General features: G+C 46.6%; 3 protein-coding genes across 4 annotated transcripts in view; 2 read left to right on the top strand and 1 right to left on the bottom strand.

Moving 5' to 3' along the window:
* The window catches only part of NAT1 (N-acetyltransferase 1), a 44,879-nt gene extending 39,839 nt beyond the window's left edge, over positions 1 to 5,040 (bottom strand). Inside the window, exons 1-3 of one of the 2 annotated variants that reach the window (XM_050183064.2) lie at positions 5,020 to 5,040; positions 834 to 2,043; positions 334 to 614 (exon numbers count right to left, since the gene is read on the bottom strand). In XM_050183064.2, coding sequence (XP_050039021.1) covers positions 334 to 614; positions 834 to 2,043; positions 5,020 to 5,022 — 1,494 coding nt within the window. In that variant the 5' untranslated portion in view covers positions 5,023 to 5,040. Of the gene's footprint in view, positions 1 to 333; positions 615 to 833; positions 2,044 to 4,235; positions 4,340 to 5,019 lie in introns of those variants that run through there. The other variant, XM_050183065.3, reaches the window with a different exon arrangement.
* A 93-nt stretch (positions 5,041 to 5,133) lies between these two features.
* On the top strand, positions 5,134 to 10,833 carry gkt (tyrosyl-DNA phosphodiesterase glaikit). The gene is made up of 2 exons (XM_050183074.3): positions 5,134 to 6,823; positions 8,678 to 10,833. Exons 1-2 carry the CDS (start codon positions 5,739 to 5,741, stop codon positions 9,444 to 9,446), a joined length of 1,854 nt encoding a protein of 617 aa, XP_050039031.1. The 5' UTR covers positions 5,134 to 5,738; the 3' UTR covers positions 9,447 to 10,833.
* A 4,544-nt stretch (positions 10,834 to 15,377) lies between these two features.
* RpLP0 (ribosomal protein LP0) lies at positions 15,378 to 20,022 on the top strand. Its single transcript, XM_050183081.2, has 4 exons — positions 15,378 to 15,460; positions 16,149 to 16,761; positions 18,984 to 19,202; positions 19,778 to 20,022. The coding sequence occupies exons 2-4, from the start codon at positions 16,189 to 16,191 to the stop codon at positions 19,940 to 19,942; spliced, it is 957 nt and encodes a 318-aa protein (XP_050039038.1). The 5' UTR covers positions 15,378 to 15,460; positions 16,149 to 16,188; the 3' UTR covers positions 19,943 to 20,022.
* The last annotated feature ends 5,967 nt before the right edge of the window (positions 20,023 to 25,989 follow it).

Below are 25,989 nucleotides of genomic sequence, written 5' to 3'. Positions count from 1 at the left end.
GGACACCTTGTCCACTGCAGAGAGGGAGTTGCATTTGTAGCTAGTTTTATGCTCACAGAAATTTTGTAGCACCTTTCTGAAATATTACACTACACTTTCAAGAGAAAGCCACTGATGTACAATAAGAGAAGGCTTAACCACTTCAGCATTAGCTTGCTTTACTGTGGGGTTAAAATTATGTCTGCCAATAGCTCTTTGTGCAGCATACAACTGAACTCTGATAAAATGTTATTTCAGCCTTGACTGCAGTGAAGTCAAGCCACCAAAACTCCACTGCAGTAGAATCACTAGATTTTCACCAAGTCAATGCAGGAAACAAAGGTGCCCACTCACTTCCTTCATGGCTTGTTTAGCGAGAGGGTGTGGTCCCAGGGGTGTGCTGCCCGTGGAGCCAGTGTTTGTCTTTGAGAAGCTCAGCGGAGTCTTGGGCTTGAGCACAATGGAGTTCTGGGCTGGTCGCAGGGAGATCTCATCTGCGCTGCCAGGGCTCTGCTTCTTGAGGAAGCGTGGGGGCAGATGCTCCCCGCCCCGTTGGCCGCGGCCAAACTGCTGTGGTGGGGGCTGATTGTTACGGCCGTTGTAGAAGTTGCCTCCACCACCACCGCCCAGGAATCCTGCACGGCAGAAGTAACCATGACTTCCTGCAGGCAACCTTGCACAGAAACTGCCAATATGTACATTTCAGCCTCGAATCTACGGGCCCGCCACAAGGCCATTCCACCATTGTTCAAAACATGGTTCCAAGATCCAGCAATGCTAGTACTCCGTACACTACGCAACTAGTATTGCGCTCAAAGCACACACCCCGCAATCAATCGTAGATGCTCACTCACCGCCAGAGTTGTTCAGGGGCGTGCGGGCCGAGCCGCCCGCGCGGTAGGGAAAGAAGCGGTCTCCTCCCGAGGGGATGACCCCGGGCCCCGTGCCCAGGCTGGCCATTGGGAGCGGGGCAAACACGTCGTCCATGCCTCCCCCGAGGGAAGCGGCCCGGGGTCCGCTCACCCGGGAGCCGCAGTAGATGCCCAGGTCGCGCGACGCCTCGTCGCGTATCTGTTGCAGCGTGCGGGGCCCGTGTTCGGCGGCGCCTCGCCGCGGCACCCAGCGGTTCGCGCGCAGCTCGATGACGTCGCGCAGCAGGAAGCGGATACGCGCGGGCAGCTCGGGGGAGTGGGAGAGGGTGCGCATGCGCTCGAAGTACTGGTCCATGAGGGGCCGGGCCCGGGGGGTGTCCAGCCGGCGGCCCACCGTGACCAGGATCTGGCAGAGGCACTCCAGGTCCTGCCAGTCGCCGCCGCTCTGCACGCGCGCCGAGGCCACCAGCAGCTGCTGCACGCACTGGTGCAGGATGGACTCCTGCAGCAGGCCCTGCTTGCCCAGCTCGCCGATGAACTTGATGTTGCCGAGCATCTTGTGCTTGGCGACCAGCCGCTGCTCCTGCTCGTCGGGCGTGAGGGGCCCATTTCGACGCTCGAAGGCCTCGTTGGCGCGCCGCCGGTTCTCAAACTCGTCCTGGCACTTGGTCAGCAACAGGCGGCGGAAAGTGGTGGTCTGACTGCTGCTGCTGCTGCTCGGGGGCGGCTCGAAATTTGGTGACTCGTCGCACAGTTCCCGACAGAGGGACGCGTACATGCAACTGTACTTGGGCTCATCCAAGGCCTTGTCGAAGATAAGCAGGATTACGCCCTTGAGAATGTGCGTCGAGTCGAGGCCCACGAGCAGCAGCTCCTTTCTGAGCTTGTGGAACTTTTCCGGCGTGAGCTTGTTGAGAATGCCGCGCACCTTTCGGAATACGAGGTCATTCTTGTCGGCAGAGTTGATGGGGGCATCTCGCCGGACAACGCTTGGGGGAACCCATCGGTGCACGCACGGGGAGGAGACAGTCGCTGCCGCTGCTGTGCCGTCCCTGTTGCACGGAGATGAAGAGCCCCCCGCTCCTCGCGGCCCTTCCGTTGTTGCGTCTGTTGGGGACGCCCGCGCCACACTAAACCGCCTCGCCGCCGCTCGCCTGGTCGTGTGGGGCTCCTGCTCGCAGGGCCTTTGTACCTGGGTCAGGAGGAAGGCGAAATTAACGATATGCTACACATGCAAGCACCGATTGAACACCCTGCTCCCCAAGCCATCGTTTCAAAGGTAGCAGCCCAATCGCTTGTTTCTTTCGATCACGAGCAAGCCCCTTTCAGCTCGCATAGCAACCGCGAACGACAAAGCCTTCAGCGCCTAGTGGGAGAGGGAGTATCCAGTCAGGCAAACGTTCGAAACGGTACGCAGGGAATGGCCCGGATGACACCATTCTTTCGGTCAGGCAGCCGCGCCGTGAAAACGGTGCCTGTGTCCCCCCCTTCCCTCTATACGGCCCCATCGTTTCTTCCATCGGCTCGCGAAGTGCAACAAAAATACCACCGGGCATCGGAGCCAGCCGTAATGAACTTGGAAGGATCGCAAAGAAGGCAGCCACAAGGCTACACAGCCGTCGCCCAAATCTGGAAGGCCGCCTCCAAGGACGCGTGCACTTTCGACGAGCCCCGGCGAATTCGAGGAGGGACACCAGGCGCGCTGTCTGCTGCGGCCGTCGCACCGCTTGCTTTCGATTACTCGCTGCAACACAAGGTCGGCGACTACGCAATCTGGCACCAGCCGGCACATGGCGCCAACTAAAACCAACCCCGAACACCAGGGATGCGTTCCTCAGAGAAAAGCCGTTCTTTTTTTAATCGGAGGTCACTGGGAGGCTAGGACGTTTTCTTACTCCCGAATTCCTGGACGAGTGGAGATTGGAACATGACGGCAGAATCATGCGGCGAAGACAGCGCTTGCCACGCAGTACTTCAGATACTTGACGCACTCGTAAACTGAGCGAGACCTTGCTGACTGGATAACTCGAGAAAGCATATGCGGACGCTGCAACACAGACCAACGTTGCGCTTGCAGGAGGCGATGCAATGGGGCCTTTAAATGCAGTTCTCAAAGCATGCACGAGAAACGAATGCGTGGCTAAGCAAGCTGCGGTGAACGACGGCCCGTTGTCGTGCTTTGCACGGTGCGGCCGCAGTGAATTCGTGCACGATTAAGAGAGGCAAGAGGAAGAGAAAGGTGCGAGCGCAACAAAAATCAGGTTAGCTTCACTGCTGTACACCCCCCTCCCAACAGTGGTCGCGAGAATGAATGGCGTCTCCTCCGCCTACGTAGCAAATGGGACATGCGCTTTAATTTTCTCACCGCAGTCTTTGTCGGAAAAGCAAGGGAAAAAAACGAACTAAACAAAAAGTAAGAAAAGTGTGAAGAACGGGACTCGCTCCACTCTCGAGGAGGCAGAGAACGAGTTGCGACGACGAACAGGAAACGGTTCGCGGCGTGTGCTACCCTAACCCCCTCCCCTACGTGGCCCCACGAACACGACTTGAACGTGACCCCCCTGCGTGCCCTCCCTTGAACGCGAGTGCGTCAGTGCCTTGGAGCAAAGTCCAAAAGATTGGAGAGGAGGGAGGGGGGTCGCACGGGCTACCCCTCCCTCTCACCCGCTAGCCCGGAAATGCAGATTCCATTGCCAGCTCACTGGACATCCCGCCGCTCTGCACGAACTTCAAAGCGAAAGGAAATAAGTGAATTGCTCATGCCGGACGACTCGGGAACAAAGAGGAGGTCGCTAAATAAACTGAACAAGGTTAGCGTCCCTGCTTCCGAAACGCAACACTTGCACCGGATCCCTTAGGATTGTGTCGAAAACCACTGTGCAGTTTTCAACGAGTCTCACTCCGAAATTTCGAATGAGGCCTAACCAGCGTGCAGAAAAGATCGGTAGCGGTGAAAAAATAGCGGTTGTTCAACTGCGCCGATACACCTACGCCGAAGATAACATATTGAATCAAACCGAGCAATCTCAAACAAAGCAAATTTCTGTAAGAAAAGAAATTACAAAAGGAATTCGAAGGTCGTTTATTCGATGAACAGAAAAAATAAAAACCGGCGACCCTGACGTGAAGTCCGGGTGGCCAATATGGCTGTGGCTAGGACTAACTGCAGCGAACAACGAGGCCTGAGCAACCGACAAGATCAACTACCACTCGCATCGGTGCAAAAGCTAGGTGTAATAACGAAACGCTTGCTACGATGGTCTTTTGCCCCTTGAAACGCGTATACTTGCGGTCTTTAACTGCTTAAGAACTCGATACAAAAACAACAAACGAAACCTAGAGACACAAAATACCATCTCGCCCCTGCGGAGGAATCGCACTCACCCTGCACGACGCTTTGTTCCAGACTGCGTTGTGCACGCAGCCAGCACAGCTCTCCCAGAATTCCTGGGAGCTCGCGAACCGTTCGGGCCGTTCGCGCTGATTCACGTTTTGTTCGAGACTTCGGTGTGAGGTCAGAAACCTGACTGATCACGTGACCAGAGCAGAGCGCGAACCTCGGCATGTGACTTTCCGAGTTGCTCACGGTGGATGAATATGCGCGCTTAAAACTTCATTACAAATGGCACCTTTTTAGTTTCAGGTGAGGCTGACGTTTTACTTAACAGTCATCCATAGCGGTTCGTTCACCAGCGTGCACTTTGTTTATACCCGCACGAGAATCACCTTCTCAATCAGCTGATTCGCTTTTGACGTCGATTTGACAAAGAGCTGAAAACTAATCTGTAACCACCTTTTTTTTTCTGTTTATTCATGGAATATACTTGAACAAAAAAAATTAATACTATTCCAGCATGGTGACAATTCTTATAGAAATGTAAACACCAACTCATGGGGAAATGTGCATTTGTAGAAAAATTACAACTTGTTTAACAGTACGAAGTCGACATTACAAAAGAAAATTCAGTTATGACCATCAAACCTTGCGTGAAACGCCAAACACAGGCGTTACACTGAGTATGCGGTGACTGCTAACACTGCGAAAACAAAGACGACAGTGCGAGCGCGCTGCTTGAGCGTCATTGGACATCGCAACTCAGTTGTAGCAGACGAAAGGTAAGTCGTGACATAAAGGTCGTGAGTAAAATGCCTATGAACAAGTACTCACCATGTAGTGCGTCGCGCGCTGCTGATCGTACTATGATTACAGCTGAAGTCTACAGTGCGGCTGTGCTGGGACAACGCCAGTAGTGTCAGTGTGATTGTGCGATTGCGCCGCTTTCGCGCTTACGAGACGTCACTCGCAGATCAGTGACGCAGAGAGAAAAGTTGCGTCACGGATACAGAGGAAGGTTTCTGGGAATCGCAATGGGAGCAAGAGCAGACCACGCGACGGTGTCGTCACCTGGCGCTGGATGATTTTCGCGTGCCCGGAGTGTGCGCGTGCCTGGACTTTCTTATTAATTTTTTTTTGCCATACTGCACGCGCAGGACACGCAAGTTGTGTGTGAATATGATGCTACCTCTCGTGCTTGGTCAAATTATAGTTTTCTAGGCGCTTTGTTGTATTTTCCCAGAAAATGACATTGTATTTCGGAGTTTCGGTTTCTTTGTACCCGTTTTGTGCTCCGTGAACGTGCGGTAGCCGCAATGTAGTAGCAGCCGATGGTTACATGTGCGTGTGGCCATGGAGGAAGGAAATGCATGTGGAGATCACGGTGTAGTGGTGATGTAGTTCCTGTGGCTGCGTAAATTGTGGTTTTGTTGTCGTGCTTGATTATGCTTTGTGCCATGTATGTACAATACATATTCCACCAAGACCTTAACCGTGGATTAACTTTCGTGAGAGAAGAGCTGCTTGCCTGAAATTTCCCGAGTGCTGGCAGCATGAGTGATTCCGATGCCACGATCGACTCGGATGAGTTGGATTCCTTTCTTTCAACGAAGCGCAGACAAAATAGCCGTGAGACTGACCACGACGTTCCGCGAAAACAAATAAAGGTCAGCGAACGGCCAGTCAAGATACACGAGATATCGGACTCCAGCAGCGATACCGACTGCGAAGATGCTCCAAGTATGCCCACTGCCATCTCGAAGGCAGTCTCTAAAATGCCCGTGTCAGTTACTCAGCGCAAGCCCGGCACATCCTCCGGTACGGAAAAACTCGCAGCTGACAGGAAAGAAACAGCGAAAGCTGTTAGAAGAACAGTCGGAGGAGACAGTAAAGTTGTACAAGAGACCAAGGCAGTAGAAGCGGCAGAGGCCGCTTCGGACGATCGGCCGGTGTGTAAATACGGGCCCGGCTGCTATCGCAAGAACCCGGAGCACATACGGGCGTATCGCCACGACGTCGCTGAAAAGCAGAAGCCGTCATGCTACAACGACGCGTTGCTGAGGCTCTACTACACGAGTGTCGCTGGAATTCCAGCCCGCTACAATGCGGCACAGATCGCACGGTCCGTACGGGACCTGCTGTCGCCCGACATGGGCCGCCTAGTGCGCTCTGCGCAGTTCAATTACTGTTTCGATATTCCGTGGCTCGTTGAGCAGTACCCGGCCGAGTTCCGAAACCTTCCTCTGCTCGTGGTGCACGGCGAACAGCGAGAGGCGAAAAGGGAGCTGGAGGCGTCGGCGGCTGTCTTCCAGCACGTCTCGTTCGCGCAGGCCAAGCTGGAAATTATATACGGCACCCACCACACCAAAATGATGCTGCTGCTTTACAAAGACGGGCTGCGAGTTATTATACACACTGCCAACATGGTCCCGTCCGACTGGGCTCAGAAAACGCAGGCTGTCTGGGTTGGACCCCTTTGTCCTCGCCTTGCGCCGGGCTCCAAGGACGGCGACTCTGAAACTGGGTTTAGAGCCGACCTCCTGAGCTATCTGTCGGCCTACGGTGACATGCACATAAACGAGTGGTGTCACTATATTCGCACGCACGATTTCTCGGCAGTCAAGGTTTACCTTGTCGGGTGCGTTCTGTTATTTCTACCTGCTATTTTGGGTATTTGCAGATGCGGAAACTTGGCCTGGTAAAACCAACTGCGTCAGAGCTACGCATTTCGCTTTCGCTCTTATCAATGCAGCGTGAAACTTAACCTGTGATGTGCTTTTTTTATTTTTATTAATACTTCCATTTGCATCTCCACATCAGAAGGATAACGGGCATCTTCCACTCCAAAAACAAAATATTTGCATAACACTCATCACAGCGTGTTATGTGCAACATAGTTATTTAGACACATTATATATTTTAAAACATCACAAAGGCAAATCAAGAACATCCGTGCAGTAGCCATCTGTTACACAAAAGTTTAATAGCTATGGTAATTTACACGAGATGGTTTGTAACACCGGTGTCACACGGATACTTTTGACCGTGATCAAATCCGATCCGGATTGAAATTCTGAACCACGATTGGCTCCCTCCCACAGCTTGCGCAAAGGAGCCAATGGAATCTGAGAAATAGATCACAATCGAAACTACGACATGGGACACCCATATTATTCTTAACCTGTTTTGTACAAGAGCATGTGTCATAAGCAGCAAAATTATTTTTCAGAGAATGTGAAGGCAAATCAAAGGCTCAAAACTATTTGTGTAGTAAAAGTAAAAGCTACATAATTTATTCCAATAATTAGACATAGTTCACTGTTACTCAGGGGAATATATTAATTGCTTATATTTGGTTGTATGTTACCTATAGCCCATTTTGTAAAAAAGAGAAATGAGAGAGTTAAAATTTTTATTGTTTTTTTACAAGCTGGTAATGAAAACCTAAACAATGAAGTTGAAGCCTTTTAGAAAATGGTATTTCTACAAAAGTTGCCCTCAAGAATGGTCATGAAAAGCGAACTGAATACTTTTCCTTTAATAGATGCAGTTCGGTGTGAACTTGTAAAAGTGGCAATAGTTGAAATGCGATAATACCGAAGTGTTATAAGAAGTTGAATCTTAAAACTTAAAGATATGATTGGTGGTAATTATCTTGAGCTAATTCTGCAATGTTGAAAAATTTAGGGAAGGTGCAATTGACATTGTGATCACAAGTCGCTTAATGGTTCCGTAAGAAAGTGGCCGATTGTATCTGTCCAGGGTTTGTTCAGCACTGTATTTTTTTGCAACATTGGCAACATTTGTTGAATTGCGATAATCTCCTTTGGCGATAATGCTGTGGGCAGCATGTTGCATCCTTATGTTGTGTATGTATCAGCTTAGCGAGTAGTGTTCAGATCATTACCTAGTGGTGTTATGAGTGTGCCATGAAATTTATAATGGTCAGCATGATAGTTTAGGAATCATATGCAAGTTTATTATGTTTTAGCTTCATTAAAAGGCCAGGCATTGTAAGCAGTCTTCTAATAAAGGAACAGAGTAGTTAATACCATGGGATGGAAAATGCATTCAGTTTAATGCAGTGGCGATGTTGCAAAATTCAACTGCTGTTGCTTAATTTAGTTGATTCATGTGAGAGTTAATTGGAGATCTCTGTAAAATGACTGTACATATACTATGGACCTTACTATGCCACTGTTGACTGTGAGCAAGAGTGGGCTGAATTAATTCAGGCTGCAGTGGTAACAATTTGTTGATTGTGCTTAACAATGTACAGGGAGAAGAAGCTAATAGGCTTTGTAACAGATGTGAAGATGGATTATGAGATTTGGTGAAAGACAGTTCAGCTAACCGATTCAAGCTACATTCGGTTTGTTTGTCCCTCTTTGTAGTCTTACACATCATCGTCATTGGCTGCACTATGTAATAATGTTTTTGTATAATCAATAACTGCTGCCATCCACTCGTGCTTATCTGGATCATCTTGCAGTTCAGTGCCGGGAAGACACACGGGGCCAAGGAAGTCGTGCTTCGGTCACCTGAGACTCCGCAACCTGCTCAGTCAACATGGACCTAGCAAGGACCTGGTGTCTAACCACTGGCCCCTCGTTGCCCAGTTCTCTAGCATTGGTTCTCTAGGTGCTAGTGCAGAGAGTTGGCTGTTAGGTGAATTCCTCTCTAGCCTTGCGACAACAAAGGGCTCTGTGGTGACTGCACGGTCAGTGCCTCTGAAGCTTGTGTTCCCATCGGTGGACGATGTTCGCTGCAGCCTTGAAGGCTACCCTGCCGGTGCCTCAATTCCGTACAGCATAGTCACGGCAGACAAGCAGCGATGGCTGGACTCTTACTTTCACCGGTGGAAGAGCGACCGGTTAGGCCGCTCTGCAGCATCCCCCCACATCAAGACATACACCCGGCTATCACCCAGCAGTAAACAGATTGCCTGGTTGCTGGTCACGAGTGCCAATCTTTCGAAGGCTGCTTGGGGTGCCTTGGAGAAGAATGGAAGCCAGTTGATGATACGTTCTTATGAACTCGGAGTCCTACTTTTTCCAGCAAATTTCGGGCAGACGACCACCTTTGTTGTGTCCGACGGGTCAAGTGGAAACAATGCTTTGTTCTTGCCTCTTCCATATGATGTGCCTTTGGTCCCATACACTAAGGAGGATGAACCTTGGACTTGGGACAGCCAGCATAGAGAACTGCCTGATAGGTTTGGGAACATGTGGTGTCCACCTGTAAATAGGCGGGGTCGATAGGATAGTTTATGCTTCAAAAATTGTGATGTGCTGCAGAGTATCTAAAAATGTGTGGCAAAGATGTTTACTGTGCTTCTATTATTTTATGTCTCCACTATTTGTGATGACCTTGTGTGCTGCTTTCCTTCCTCTCTTGCCTGGTGTGCAACTATGATGTTGTGTTAAATTATACAGTGCCAAACTTTTGCTTACACCAGGAAAGTGCGAGTGATACAGCATTTCAATTTAAATGCAGAACCCACTATGATACGATGTTGATTTTGTTCAGTATATTGTTCATTATGCTTGTGAGTGGGATAGGAACCTTAAGAATTATCAGCACATGCACGTAACTTCTGGTGTAATCACTTGCTTCATGACCAATAATGTGGTATGCCACTTGTCTTAGTGATAACTTAGGTCAAAAAAGTAACTTTTCACCATAAAGAACTCTATTTCTTTCTTTAACGTACTTCATGGTGATTGTTTTGTATGTTGAATGCACAAGACACTAGAGTTAACTATGACAGTAATAATCTGCTTTGCAAAGACTGAGTCAAGGTGCCCTGCCCTTTTGCATTTTTTGGTAGTTGTGTCTGAATAGAAAAATTTTCAGATTAAATATGATTATTTGACAAAAATTACCTTTGTAAACAGTATTGAATACCAAGTATACCAAATATTTTCATAATTCTAAACAATGTGAAATCTAGAGGTTGTGTGGAGCCCATGTGATAGAAAGGAGGAGGCTTATATATATAATTTGGTACATGTAATGCCATGTACACTTGAACATAACTATAACAAAGAAAACATTCACACTAACTACAGTTCACAAAAATTATCATACCAGATTCCGGACCTGTTGAATAGACACAAAACAGTTATGACCATTGTTACAGACAGCGTCTCAGTGCAAGCATTTAAAAAGAGCATAAGCAGTTACCTTCATGGCACAAAATTTTGAGATGTTCTTTTTTTCTTCTTTTTTTTTTTGCTCTCGGTGTGATAAGTGATCAGTAAATGTTGGTTTCAGTTGTGAGTTTTGTTTGTATTGTCCCTGTTTCATTGCTTTGGTCGATTTTCATGTACGTCATGTCACAAATGTCATTCGTTCTTAGTTGCACATTTCTCGTGATACAGAATCCTCTTGTTTCAAATGTTTTCATTTTGATGCATTGTCGCCAGTGCTTTCCACTGATTTATAATTGAAAGTTTTGTCCACAGGCAATGCAGCAATTATTACAGTGATGTTGGGTGACATGTTTGGAGAGTGCGGAAGGGGCTTGACACTCTGTCAGGCATTAATTGCCTTTATGTCTGCCTCCTAGGCAACCGTTTTTGATGCCTAAATAAAATACTTTGTCTTCAAAAAAAAAAAATTTTTTTTGAAAAAACATCTGATAAACTGAGGGGCTTGTCAGTGAAAAACAACTGAAATGTGGTTGTATCTTCTGTGCCATCACCAACACCAGTAATGAACAGCTCGTCACTATATATGCATGTAGAGTGTTCTGTTTGCTGAAAGAGCAATGTTTAATGTACTACCACAGATCACATTGTCAAGGAATGCAAACTTGGTCAGGCTGTCTCAGTAATAAATTGCTTTGCTTAAGTTGAGAAAACAAATTTATAAGCTTCCTAAAGGCCAGCTATCCTCATTGACTGTCTGGATATTGAGCAGAATTTAGCTACCATGCTTCATACATTTGTTCAGTGACTGGAGCCTCTCTGCAGAAACCACGGCTCCCCTGCAGCAGAATCGCTCGGAACCGTCACCACTTGCCTCTGTCTTCCTCCCTGTCGACTCCAATAAGTGTTAGCCCATTTACACTAGCAGAAATGAATATTCAACACCTTTGAATAATGCATTCCCAAATTTAATATGAATATGTGCACGTATCTACTTTACGGTGCTTTTCGTGTGCGTGTATGACCTGCTTTATATTTAATTGCATGTAGAAGACGGTGCAATTCATCTTGTTCAAGTCCTACTGCAAGAGTAGAATCGAATCAAATGTAGAATACTTTTTGAATAATGGACAGTTATCACCATTACTATAAAACAACAATGTTCACATTCGAGTATCAATAAAGCCAGTGAATCACTGTCATTACATTGCACATTATGAAGGCTTGCTGATTAAAGGCATAAAGGTAACATTAGGAATGAATGTCTAGTTCACATTCCTCGAACTCTTAAAGGAGTGGGAATGGTCGCAGTTTATCCTGAAAGCTCCGATTCCCTGTACGATGTAGTGTGCTGCACTATGTAATTAGGTAATTTCTCATGTTTTATGCCTACTGGGGCCATGGGGGTGAAATTTATCGTACTTCTGCTCTAGTTTTATTTTTGACCAAGCACAGTTTGTGATTCTCAAATATTCAAAAACTATTCATATTAATGAATAGCGACTATTTGATTCAAAGACCAAATCCGGTTTGTTATTCAAAGTTTTTAATATTTGCACTCCCCTATTAATTACACAAGTTATTGCAGTTATTAATTATAGAACAAGTTGAGGACTGTGCTCGGAGCTGATATTCTAGTCTACATGAAAAGACAAAAATGGAGTTGGGCAGGCCATATATTTGCGTAGAGTGGAAAACTGGTGGACCATTAGAGTTACAGAATGGGTGCCATGAGAAGGGAAGCACAGTCGAGGACAGCAGAAAACTAGGCGGGGTAATAAAATTAGGAAATTTGCAGGCACAAGGTGGAGGGGTAATTGGAAACCGCAGGGAGAGGCCTTTGTCCTGTAGTGGAAATAAAAATAGGCTACTGATGATGATGATTAATTACTGATACTTTCTTAATTAGCAGACTGAACATTTACATTTTCCATGAAGGTATTTTTCACCTCTTAGTAAGGCAACTGCAGAGTTAGAAATCTGTTTAAAGTAATAGAGAATAGGGTACTCTCACAATAAGTGCCCTAAACATTTAGTAATTTTTGATGAGTAAAATAATTAAATGAGCCAGTCAATGCGCTTTCATATTAACAGTGCAAACAGTACACTACAGACAAGGCTGCACAAATAATTGTGATACCTGTCAACTAAGGTTTAATGAGAACATATTTATATATGTACTCAAAGTTAACAGAAAGCATGTATAAAACCAAGAGAATATGCTACAGTAAGATATATGTGAATATGTGTACACATTAAGGATATAGATAAGCGAACATTTTCGGCCGTCAACAAAATCGATAGTTTTTCACTAGTTAAGAGCAATTCGCAATATTTCAGCAGTGTCCCACACTGAGCTTTGGTAGCCCCACCATTCAGGCTGACTACTCCACCTTTCTCTCATTACAGCTTAACTCTCTCCCTCTCTCAAGCTTTGGTGCAGCCACACATGGCAGTGGCCTGACTGATGCTGACAGTCGGTGCCTCTGAGGTGTTTGCTGATTACTTGCAATATAATATTGACAGAGAGTCAAGTCTGTATAAAATGCATTGTGTCGCACAATTGACTGTGTTATCTTTAACTAGATTATTATATCCGACTCAAAAACAGCCATTCGTAACTGCACCTCGGGTTTCATTTCCCCTCAAGCATTCAGAATTGTCAACAAAGAACTTGATCAATTGAAGTTGGTGTGGGTACCCACTCATGCGGGCAACCCTGGTAATGAGGCCGCCCACCTAGCCACCCGAGTAGCAAGTAACCGGGAGGTGAGCTTGCCCGACGGGGTTGACCTACATGAAGGTATCCACACCTTTAATAAAATGACCATTTATTACTGCGACTCGAGGCAGATATATATCCATCCCCGCACGAGACACTGACAAGAATACAGGCCACCAACCTCAGGAGAGTACCAACTAGGTCTGTATTCAGTCCAAGAAGACTAGCTGCAATGGCCGGTGGTGAATATCCACCAAACTGCAAACATTGTAACTGCCCCCTTGCGGACCAATATCACATCTTGTGGGGATGCCAAAAGAACCCTCCCCCAAGAGAACTCGCTAGGTAAGCTCCTTCACACGAAGAGTGGGAGATGAAGACGAAAACTTACAACCCGGAAGACCAGATACGGTTGGCGGAATGGGCTGATAGCGTCGCGACGAAGCAGACGCCACGTACGCTAGGCCACACCGCTGGGAAAGAAAACTCCACTCAACCTTGACAGTAAAACTTTTTTCTCTCTTGGGGAGGACATGCAGTAAGAATGACCAGGGAGTGAAGGTGAGGCTGTCTCCTAGCAGAAGAGGAGCCTAACCACACAGCCGTTTTAGAGCGAAAGCTCTACTCCTCGAGGTACCACTCCCAAGGTCAATCTCGGAGCGCGTTTGACCTTCAGTCGCCGGCGCGCACGTGTGAAGGTGTGACGTCACGTCACGTGATCCGCTGAGGAGAAGCGTCGGAGCTGCGCTCGCTCGAGCCTCGCCGCCATGCTTGCCACTGCGTACTACGTGACTAGTCAAGGGAAAATATAGTCTGGCGTAGCGCGCGCATGTCACGTTGGCGAGAACAACAGCGCCTGCAGCCGCACTGGCGCAGCCAACGTAACCGCGGACACTGCCAACACTCTTAAGCAAAATTACACCCGTTTGCCACAACGATAATCGTCATCTGTCTTGTCCGCATTTCCTTTCTTTAAGGGTGTATGAGATACACCCCAAAGGGCGTAACATTGCTCACAATCTTACACTCCTAGAAAAATGTACACCCTTTGGGGCGTATCTTGTCCCACAACGATAATCGTCATCTGTCTTGCCCGCGTTTCCTTTCTTTAACTATGCGAGCCCGGTACTTTCCAGTCATGAACGGCTTGCGTGTTAGCACTGACAGAGCTTTCTCGACAGGAAAGCAGCGAGCGCCGAGTTTTCAAGAAAGGAAACACAAGCAAGGCAGATGACGATTATTGTTGTGGGACAAATATACTCCCCAAAGGGTGCAACCGTTTTAAGAGTGTAGACTCTAAAAACAGTTGCACCCTTTGGGGTGTTTATTTGTACCACAACGATAATCGTCATCTGTCTTGCCCGCGTTTCCTTTCTTTAACGCTGCGAGCCCGGTACTTCCCAGTCACGAACGGCATGCGCGTTATCAGTGTGACGCAGCATTCTCGGCAGGAAAGTAGCGAGCGCCGTGTTTTCAAGAAAGGAAACGCAAGCAAGGCAGATGACGATTATCGTTGTGGGACAAATATACACCCCAAAGGGTGCAAACTGTTTTAGAGTGTACACTCTTAGAAAAATTTACACCCTTTGGGGTGTATCTTGTCCCACAACAATAATCGTCATCTGTCTCGCCCGCGTTTCCTTTCTTTAACGCTGCGAGCCCGGTACTTCCCAGTCACGAACGGCATGCGCGTTATCAGTGTGACGCAGCATTCTCGACAGGAAAGTAGCGAGCGCCGAGTTTCATGAAAGGAAACGCAAGCAAGGCAGATGACGATTATTGTTGTGGGACAAATATACACCCCAAAGGGTGCAACTGTTTTAAGAGTATATGCAACGTTACACCCTTTGGAGTGTATCTATGCCGCACAACGATAATCGTCATCTGTCTTGCTTGCGTTTCCATTTTTGAAAACGCCGCGCCCGCTACTTTCCTGTCGGTAATGCTATGCCATACTGATAACGCGCATACCGTTCGTTACTGGAAAGTACCGGGCTCGCCGCGTTAAAGAAAGCAAATGCGAACAAGACGGATGACGATTATCGTTGTGTGGCAAAAGGGTGTAATTTTGCTTAAGAGTGTACTGCAAGACGCGCATACAATTTAATTAGCTGAAACGGCTATACAATTTTAGGACCTATACTACTAATAATTTCAAAAAGATCAAGAGAAACATTTTTTTAATATTAAAATGGCCGAGATTCGATAATCTAAGACAACAGCTTATTAAATGACGTACTTTCATTCCGCACGAGTAGCGCTGTGAACGAAACCGAAAATAAAGATTCCGTGAATTCTAACTTGAATCCAAGTTCGAAATGAAGTCGAAGTCGGATGAGAAGCTTTCGGCTGCTTCCGCTTCGCAACTTCCTTTCATACGAAGAGTTGTCGTCTTGTTACGGTATGAAATTTCGCTCCTGAAAATCGAAGTTAATCGAGTGTTATATTCATTGCTTTTAGTGAATATTGAAACTGCAGACACGCGAACTGTTTGTGATTTCTTTCTGAACAATCCAGAATGAGCGTGGAACTTTATAGAACTTTTGTTCGCGGTGTAAACTTGCGGCCAATACAGGCTGCGTGCCGGGCTTGCGAATGATAATCTACGAGTGGAGTGTCGCTGTTACCATTCTTTATTTAAAAGAAGTGGTCCTCGGACAAAGTTTACGTGTGTCTCAGTTTTGTTGCGAATTACAGTTTTAAGATCATTTATACTCGGACGCATGTGGCCAAGCTGCGTGGTTGTACAGCATATTTGATCACCTGCGTTGTGTTTTAGTGACTCGCATGTGAATTTGTAGGCATGCCGTCGCATTCTCTACATCGCCTTGTCACGGATAACGTGCGTGTCTCCCGCGTGTGCCGTATCAAAGCATCCCTCTAGTCGGCAGCTCGCGGATGGTGCAAAACGCTCTACTAAGATTTGGGGGCACATTACAGAATCCCAGGTGGTCAAAATTAACCCGGAGTTCCACGTAACCAGCTGCGTAGTTGCGGGATGTTAAACTCCATAATTTAAATTATTAGACGTCCTTTACGCACTGCGCGCAAGCATGTAATCGCCACGTGTTATTTTCTTCTCTTGACAGTCCTTAAACTCGCAAGAGTAATCCTTGGCTCACTATCAAGATGGTCAGGGAGGATAAGACGACCTGGAAGAGCAACTACTTCCTGCGGCTGGTGCAGCTGCTCGACGAGTACCCCAAGTGCTTCATCGTGGGCGTCGACAATGTCGGCTCAAAGCAGATGCAGACGATCCGTGTTTCGCTGCGCAAGCACGCCGTCCTGCTCATGGGCAAGAACACCATGATCCGCAAGGCCATCCGTGGACACCTGGACAACAACCCGGCCCTCGAGAAGCTGCTCCCGCACATCAAGGGCAACGTTGGCTTCGTCTTCACCAAGGAGGACCTGACCGAGGTGCGCGAGAAGATAATCGACAACAAGGTGAAGGCGCCCGCCCGAGCTGGCGCCCTGGCCCCGCTCGACGTCATGATCCCGGCGCAAAACACCGGCCTTGGCCCCGAGAAGACCTCTTTCTTCCAGGCCCTTCAGATCCCTACCAAGATCTCGAAGGGTACCATTGAAATTCTCAACGAGATCCACTTGATCAAGAAGGATGACAGGGTTGGGGCTTCTGAGGCCACCCTTCTCAACATGTTGAACATCTCGCCATTCTCGTACGGCCTGAAGATTCTCCAGGTATGCACCTGCACAGTGTGTGCATAGCATTGCACAGTAACTGATTCTTCGATAACCATAAACTGAATTTACACGTTCGCTTTGCTAAATTGATTACGTAGCACATTGTGGGATTATTTTTGTGAACTGGGAGCAGGACACTATTGCAGGTGCATATCAAATTCCTGGTATGCGAAAGTTTATGAGAGCTCCTTGTTGTGGTTATTGCTTAAACAGTAAGAAATTGAAGTCACAATTGTAGATCAGGTACAATGCCTTATTTAACTTTTCTCGTACACTGGACATAACTGCTTCTCTGCTGGGCAGGCACCTCAATTTGTACATTTGTGCTCATTGTGTGTATTAGTGACTGTATTTCTCATGGTACAAAAAACTGGGTGAATGATGACAGTTAGAAGTTTTGGGTATAACAAGCCGACTTTTCAGGGGTAGCAACTCATGGGTAACTTCAAGGTAGTGTTTGCATTGCCTCGAAGCTTGAAGAATGTTACAGCTTTGCAATGGTCTACCGTGTGTTGCACTAAGCAGTGTCTCTTTGTGATCCCTTCTAAGTAAAGCACATTTCAACTCTGTTGCTGAAAAAAGTGCCACATCCCTTATTTTTTGTAGCCGGAGCTTGAGAAAAAATGTGCATCGGTGTTGATTACATAATTTTACAGTTTTTACAGTCCAAATAGCACTAAGTGGTAATGTGGAGCACGGCGAGGCTAGTAAGAACAAAGGCTAATGCATTGTAACCTTCTACAAGTTCATTTATACATTGCTGCATACTTCTGACCACGACCTACTGGAACTCCAGACCTGCACAGATATCCGGCTTCTATGGGAGCCACTTGTGCCCACTCTCGTTCGACCGTTGGCTGTTGGTGTTGCTTTTATAACCTGTTCGTCTGCTACTCTACGGTTCACTAGTGCAGTGTTGTAATCAGTACGGCGGCTGTTGTGATGAACTGCTTGCCTAATTGATGATTTTTGCGAACACAGTGACAATGGTGTCACAAGGCTTTGATCGGTCACTTGGCTCCAAAAGTTGACTGCCCGAACCTTAAAAATGTAGGTGCGTGTAGCCCGCTGCTCTCTAAAATAGTGTTAAATAGCCGCTCATATTGCCTTTTTTCATGCAGTAGCAAACCATACAGATCTTTCACGTTAAATCGTATATTGTTTGTAGAGTTTGTAGAGAAGAAACCACCGTAACGTTCGACAACAAACGATTACCACTCATTTAACTCTAAAAAGTTGCCCGTGAATTTGTCGAGAGTTCAAAAAGAGAATTGCATATACAGCTTCACTGTGTACATATCTTTTGCACCACTGTTTTGCTGCCGCCGTACCACGCAGAAAAGCTAGCTAGCTTTGCAGTTTGAAAAGAGTTCCGTGACACAAGGCCTGCAGTCAGCACGTTTTAAATTAGTGGGATCGCTTTTGCAAGCTTTCTGCTGAGCTAGACATCCAACATTAAAGACGAGCTAGGCTCACCTTTCCTTGAAACAGACTCGATCAACCTATTGCACATATCGGGCGCAGGACCTACTTGTGAATACTTTTACCAGACCACCTGCCTTTCACTACGGCACACAGCAGTAAATCCTAATGTCATCTGCAACATTAAGGCATTTGTAATCAACTCAAAAAAGCTAGATTATCCTATGAACCTTCTAAAACAATTCTTCCAGTCTCTTACGGAAGTTAGGAAAGGGAAATTTATGCTGTTTTGCATTGCAGCTGCCACCTACCTTTCTTGCACTGCTCCTCCTCCTCTAATTTCACTATTCAAATGCAGAGCATTCACAAATTTTTGTTTTCTTTTTATATTTGTGAATTTGCTATTTTAACACCAATACAAGCGCTTTGTGCCTGCCGAAATGGCAGCACAAGCGCTGAACAGATCGCAGAAACAGACGACAGCGAACAAGTTATAACCAGCGGCACTCTGCTTGTATGCTCTGTCCCTAGCGACAAAAGGGGCGAACTAGACCAGGTGTGCAGGAGCAGGGAGATCTGTGCAGGTCTGTAGTTCAGTAGGTCGTGCTTCTGACATTAAAAGCTATTGCAAACTAATGTCATACAGCTTAAATGTCGCCTTTCGAAGTGCCCTGGAGACAATTTGCAGTTTTATTCAACATTGACAAACCTATATTTATGTGTTCCTTGTCGTATTTCAAGTATTATAAACATTTAATATTTTTGTCTGTGTTAACATGCCCAACTTTCCTGTACAGGTGTACGATTCTGGCACTGTCTTCTCTCCCGACATTTTGGACATCACACCAGAGGACCTGCGATCAGCGTTTGTTGAAGGTGTCCGCAATGTCGCTGCTGTATCCTTGTCCATCGGATACCCGACTGTTGCATCGGTTCCACACTCCATTGTCAATGGTCTCAAGAACCTCATTGCCATTGCTGTGGAGACAGACATCACATTCAAGGAGGCAGAAATGGTCAGTGTCGTGTTGGAGCGAGCACCATTTCTAGTTGGTTTCTGCTGTCAGATGTGAATTTTTCTATGGCTGTAGCTCTGTCTTGGGCATTGTAGTAGCTAGTCGATCTAATGCCTTCACTTTTGTGAGGCAAATATGTATTTAAAAAGTGGTTTTCTGTACAAAACCTTTTAGACGTCCTCATAACTTCCTTCTGAAGGTTGGTTGTCCTTTAGTGAGTCAACTACGAGCCATTGGTTCAACTTTGGATGCACATATTGCATTTCGCTCAAAGTGCTTTCTATCAAGCAGACAACATTCAAGATGGTATGAAGTTCATATTTCCCAAGTGGAAGTTTCACATAGCTTGGACTGGCCACACCATTCTATTGAGAGGCTGCAAAGTGTAATGAGCTAACACAGGGAAAGCAGTCAGCACACTCAGAATTTTTTTGTCGAGGCAAGAAGTTAAGCTAACATGTCTGTTTGTCTTAAGCAGTGCACTGATTATTTTGTTAGTAGCTAACTAGTTCGTGGGCACTGCATGTTAGTATTTGTTGCCAAGAGGCTCACCGCAATCATGCATTTCCATATAGGCCAAGGAGTACCTCAAGGACCCGTCGAAGTTCGTTGCAGCAGCAGCTCCAGCCGCAGGAGGTGGGGCAGCCGCAGCCAAGCCGGAAGCCTCGAAGAAGGAAGAGGCCAAGAAGGAGGAATCCGAAGAGGAGGATGACGACATGGGCTTCGGACTCTTCGACTGAGCTTCCATATGGCTGGCTGCCCACTGCTGCTTTGCAGCAGTGGCTTTTACCGCTCCTCAATAAAGTTGCTCAGAAAGGTCTGCTGCTTGTTTTGTTATTGCAGGGTGTGATACATGGTAAAAATCTGCTTTCAGCCACTAGAACGAATGATAATGGATGTGATTTTGCTACGAAATTAGGATATTTGAGAAGTTACCCACGAGGGGACATTGCAGTGGTAACTTATTCCATTCCATGTCGCACTAAATATAGCCATGTGGAAAAAGCAAACTTTTTCTACCTACCCGAAAAAGTGGCGGCAATTAAGTGTGCAGATATGAGTAATGAAGAGGGTGAACAGTAGCATGGCTTTAGGCAAATGCAGTGCAATAGTTAAATGATCTCGACAGGATTGGCAAGACTGCTGCGTTTGTTGTCGCTGGCAAAGCGGAAGTGCAGCAATGCTGACGCATAGTATGGACAATGGTACTTTTTAAAAGGTTCCACACCAAGCCCCATTGCAAGTTTTAGTTGTACATTGGAGATTCTTTAAGCATTGTCTAAGGAGTGTTTTACCTAAGAGTGTAATTAGTTTCTTTATTAGAGGAGGCATAAGAAATAGAAGTGTCTCGTCATGTTTCCAGGAAGCAAGCTTCCCTACCAACATACTCTCCTTTAGTCTTGAGTAGTGTCCGCAAGTGAGATTCCTACCCACTTACCAGAGCTGCAGGGTCATGTTTACGTTGGGAGGCCTGCAATGGAAGCACATCTGTGCGCTTTCATTGGCGGTTTAGCCCATTCTGTGCACTATTGGATGATTTACTGAAGTCTCGTGCCATAATTCATGTCGTTGGGCAGTGCATCTGATATAACATTTTTTATGGCAGGAGAGGCGCACAGGCGTTTCAAGTTTTAACTGTTTTCATGCCGTCTAGCCATTTGATGCTACGTAGGTATGAGCTTGTCTGTTTGCAGTGCCTAAAGCCGATGAAAGTGTTGAACTGCCTAGCATGCCCCTGACATTTAAATGTCAAGTCAACAGTGTGGGGAAGTGTGGAGATATAAAGAAGGGTGTATGGTGAGGGGTACCTGGATGACAGCCCTCGTAATTGGTATCGATGCAAAACTCCCGGCATGCGAGGGAGCCAAGAATGACCAGAAGTGTTGGGGATACTAATAGGAACAGTACAGGTTGCAAGCGAGAAAGTGCAGCGATGGAGATGATTTTTAATGCAATTAGCATTCTTGGGATACTCCCTGCACTTTATCTGTGCTGTGACCTATGCCACTTGATTCACTCGGTATGCACTGCTCTTCAATGAACCTCTGATGCCAACTGGGGTACCCGGCATGGTTGCTCAGTGGCTATGGTGTTGGGCTGCTGAGCACGAGGTTACGGAATCAAATCTCGGCCACGGCGGCTACATTTCGATGGGGGCGAAATGCGACAACACCTGTGTACTTAGGTATAGGTATACATTAAAGATCCCCAGGTGGTGGAAATTTCTGGAGTCCTCCACTACGGCGTGCCTTATAATCAGAAAGTGGTTTTGGCACGTAAAACCCCATAATTTTTTTAACTGGGGTAACTGGATATATGCCACTCTTCAATGACAAAGGAATCCTTTAAAATGTCTTCAGTGCTAGGCAGAATCAAACTTGTGCCATATATGCTGTATAGACTCGTGTAAGGATCGCACTTTCCCCACAATTTTGACAAGATGCGGCCTTTACATGGGACCGAACCATTCCTGTCTAAGGGCTGCTACTAGATGGCGATCCATCGATAGCCATCTAGTAGCGGAAGTAGTGAAGCCATTTAGTAGTAACACAGGGAAGTGCGCAGTGCATGAAAATTCGCTGATGCGTGTGCGCGGCATCGGGGCACCGATGGCCATTGCTTTGCTGGAAATTTTTTTCCCAAATTTGGGCTACCAAGTTGGGGGTGCGGCCCTTGCACGGGCGCAGCCCTTACAAGAGTCTATACAGTATATAGGGTCCTTCGTTTTCAGGTAAAACTCAACATTCCTGATTTTTGCACCCTCCAAAAAATGTATCAATATTGGGTTAAACTGATTTGACTCCAAACTTTGTCCTTTCATAAAGGATAATAAGTGCAGGTGTTGCAAAACGAATTACCGCTGCCCACCTTTTGCAAGCAAGTGTTCATGGATGCATTGTAATAATATCGTTACTATATGAATATTGCAAGTGCCTTCTTTTTACCCAACGCTTAAGCAAAAACCGGCATATGTATGTTTTTAGTACCTGTCCGCTGCAAGTGAATTAAAGCTTGCTGCTTTTTTAGTTGCATTTACAAGAATACAACAGTGGTGTATTGCATCACATTTCTCGCCTTTTACATACACACGAACAGCAGTAATGTAATGTGATGAGAAGCAAATTAACATAGCCCTGACGCTGCTCTACGTAGCAAATGGTAGCTTTGACACCGAGACGATGTTTACTAAAGCACGTTACGCTCAAGAAAGAGTGGCTGAGTTGTCTATGGTATGATGAACTTTATTTAACCCTTTCGCTGTCACTGACGTACCGGTACGTCATCGCGCTTCCCCCCCACGGTGTCACTGACGTACCGGTACGTTCTCTATCGTGCGTTCAAAATTTCGCGCCTGAGCGCAAAAACAGGCGCTCCTGGTTTGGCCACGCCATCTGTTGACTCTTTCTACAAGTTCGTATATTCGCTCCAACCTGTGTTAACCCATGTATTGAAGAGTACGGTGCGACTGCCACTCCCCACTTTCTCTTTGCTGAGTGGCGCGGTGGCTCCGCGTTCGCTGGATCATGCGCCGCGCGCGTGTGGTTATGGGTTCAAGGGTTGTTCTGTAATCTCCGCTGGTTTGAAGGTTTTTATTTTTCTTCTGTTGGTGTGCCTGCTACGGCGCGTCAAGTTCAGGCGCACGTGCCGTTGCCTCTCCAAAAGGGGTGACTCGATTGCTACTTTCGCTCTCTCGCCGCACCCTCGCTTCCGACTTGCAGCAGTAAACGCAAAGCCCTTCGAACTTTGTTTAGCCTTTTTTCATCTCCCTCTGTCTTCTTGATCACGCAACGTGCCATTTCTCTCCGTTGCGCGGGCGAGTGAAAGCGCATCCTCCCTGCGCGCAGTTACTTTCGGATGGCTCGGCGCGCGGGACCTTCGTCTGCTCATGGGAGCGGTGGCTGAATTCCGATTCAGAATACGAACCGAGCTCGGATTCTGACTCGGACAAAGTCGCTTGAGACGAAGAGGGTTCCGCATCGTCAGATTCGGATGTTGAACAGACTTTATAGTCAGGCTGATGATGATGATGATGTTTACTAACAACAGCTGCAGAACACTGAAATGTGCATATTGCATTGACTATGTTATTTGTATACCAATCATAATCAAAAATAAATTGCTATGTTCATTCCCTGTTATGCTCGTTCCCTGAAACCAAGCCGACACTGCGGGTGCGTCGCGGCCAGAAACGTCCGACAGCGAAAGGGTTAATGTCCTGAAGATCAACCCTTAGGTTGACGCAGGCGGCTCCCACGTCGGGACAGTAAGGTTTAACCTTACCGCCGTATCATGGGCCTTCTGGACGGCCTGTACTTGATCGAAAAGACCTCCACTGTGTAGGACTCGCTGCCACCAGTCTCTCTCCTTGTCACAGTCTGTGAAAGTCACAGGACACTGCCAAAGCATGTGATCCAGGGTAATGATGCCATTACAATTAATTTTGTTACAAGAAAGTATACTGGAAACCAGCAAAACAGAACAACAGACAAGGACTAAAGGCCCGAAAGGTCCGCTAGGATGGGCACAAGATTGTTACGATGCACATGGTAGCGATAAGGTCTTGTAATACTAGTAATGGAAAGCACCACACCACCTGCGAGCTACTTTTTGCACTTTCTTACTTTGTTCAAAAATAATCAGAACAAAAGGAACAAGGGATTGCCGGGTCTGCCTGTATTTGTTGCTTTTCGTAATGCAGTTTCTTTTAATTGTATTCATAATGCCTGCCAACGAAGATTTGTTGAGATGAGTTCGTCACATGATTTGCTAGCAGCTCATTTTGCCATTACACGTTCCTGTGAGTGATTTCGCTTACTTAAACATAATGTTTATGTCTAAAGAGAGACTAGTGCTTGTGCTAATTGTTTGTAGAAGTTATGAATTCTGAGCTTTGGACTGACAAATAACAAGATCCTCCAACTTGCCAGACAAGAAAAAGATTTCTCTCCAGTTTTACTCTTTCAAAATGCAACCCACTTTTACCCCTTGAATCAGGAAAAAATATAAAATCATGCATGTACTTTGTGGCAGCACCGCTAGATGGTGCAAGCATGTCCAAATGGGAAGTGCCAGAGGTGCCCGGCTGCAGTGCACGCTCGTACATAACATGTTCGACGGTGGCAATATGGTGTGTCACATTAATGCTGACAATCACCTGGAGATGGCTTCTGTCCGAATTTTTCGCAGTACGTTCTGCTCCACAGCCTGTGGGTTGCCTAGGCAATGGGGAAGTGTTTCCGATTTTTCATCTCCACGGACACATGGTGGAGAAAAATTGTGCTCAGAAATGTCTCTTGTTTGACCACTATTAATCATAGTAGCTGAGGGACACTGAGGCCATTTTAAAGCGATAGCGTTAAGGAGCCCGTGTCACAGAAAATCTAGCGTCCCACATCAGCAACTGGCGTCGCACCAGCAAGAACACTTTCGAACCACACATACCCAGGCCGTTCATGTGACGCAAGGAATTCACTGAACTGAATTTCTCAAGCTAACATATGTGGAAAAATAGTAAACTACGACTTACACACAACCTACCAATATGATGGCTCTCGAACTGTAATTTGAACATATGAGAAAACATAATTCTGTTACGTGAAAACTCGAACCTCTTTTCCAGCATTTCTGCAATGCACAAACCAGAGACAGCATCTGCCATTTGCGCATGCCGGCACCTAAATATCTCGGAGTCCACGGAGCAGCGCGCCCCCTTCTTTGAAATACTTCTAGATGGCGCTCGCCTCCGCCGCATTGCGGTCCCTGCGAGAGGCTACATTTCGACCAGAAAGCCCACCTTTGAGCATAGTGTTTGCCGCGAGTGTTTCCTGGTAAACATTACAGTTACCTACGCTGCGGTTGCCAGGAGGCGTGAGAAGCAGTCGAGGATCTTTGAATGCTATTGCGTTCCACTCTTAAAGGCAAAGCTTAAGCGCCTTCCAAATTTTCCAATTTTTCATCTCCACGGACACAATCCCCAAGGAGCATAGTCTGATTGACTGAAACAGCAGATTCAGATTTCGTTCAATTTGCAACAAAATGTGTCTATCTACAACACATCCTCCAACCAGGATAAAATGACTTGTCTGACTGCGTTCAGGACTAGTCATTGGACCAGTCTTGGGTGCGAGGTTATTGCAGCTTATGCAACATATGAAAGTGGACGTGTCAATATCTCACAGGAACTATGGCTGTAAAAACTTATTCTGAAATTGTTTTGCCTGTTTGCAAACAAAGCTTAATTGCACAACTAGGTATATTTAGAAAATATATTCACAAATGAAGCACTGTACAGCAATAATGCACCGTACCTGCTTGTGTAATCTTGGAAAAGAGGGTGTTGCAGACAGAGGGCAATGATAAGAACATTAACAATGTGTGCTGTCACTGCACTCGCACGTCTTGTCACACCTGAATGGGCCCCTTCCTCATCTCCGTACCAGCCAATCGGACCATGTTTTCCTGTGGGGATGGGAAACGGAGTACGGCCCCTTGCATTTCGCATGGTCAATAAGACTGTTGACTAGAACTTGACACAGTAACTTGCACAGAGATTGTGCAGAGTTCTTCAGAAACTTCTGTTAAAGAAAAAATTGGCATCCAGATAGGGTAGTAGCTGAACGCTGCAAATGAAGCGAATTCAGCTCCTTGCCGATTAAGCTTTGCAATAAGGGAGGGAGGGGGAGGGAAACTTTTTCCAATGGAGTTAACATTTTGATGAATCGAGCTAGTTTCCGTATCTAATGAGGGTGGAGGCAAAATCTTCTCTTGTAGGAGAATTTAGAAACCT

Source organism: Dermacentor andersoni, chromosome 4, assembly GCF_023375885.2.
Source record: "Dermacentor andersoni chromosome 4, qqDerAnde1_hic_scaffold, whole genome shotgun sequence".
NCBI classification, from domain to species: Eukaryota; Metazoa; Arthropoda; class Arachnida; order Ixodida; family Ixodidae; genus Dermacentor; species Dermacentor andersoni.
Note: the sequence above shows the minus strand (reverse complement) of the source record. Positions and strands in the feature narration are given on the sequence as shown.

Coding starts and splice junctions, on each gene's coding strand:
- gkt (XM_050183074.3), top strand. CDS start 5,739: ATGAGTGATTCCGATGCCACGATCGACTCGGATGAGTTGGATTCCTTT. Junction 6,824..8,677: donor GTCAAGGTTTACCTTGTCGG/GTGCGTTCTGTT, acceptor ATCATCTTGCAG/TTCAGTGCCGGGAAGACACA.
- RpLP0 (XM_050183081.2), top strand. CDS start 16,189: ATGGTCAGGGAGGATAAGACGACCTGGAAGAGCAACTACTTCCTGCGG. Junction 16,762..18,983: donor ACGGCCTGAAGATTCTCCAG/GTATGCACCTGC, acceptor TTTCCTGTACAG/GTGTACGATTCTGGCACTGT. Junction 19,203..19,777: donor CATTCAAGGAGGCAGAAATG/GTCAGTGTCGTG, acceptor ATTTCCATATAG/GCCAAGGAGTACCTCAAGGA.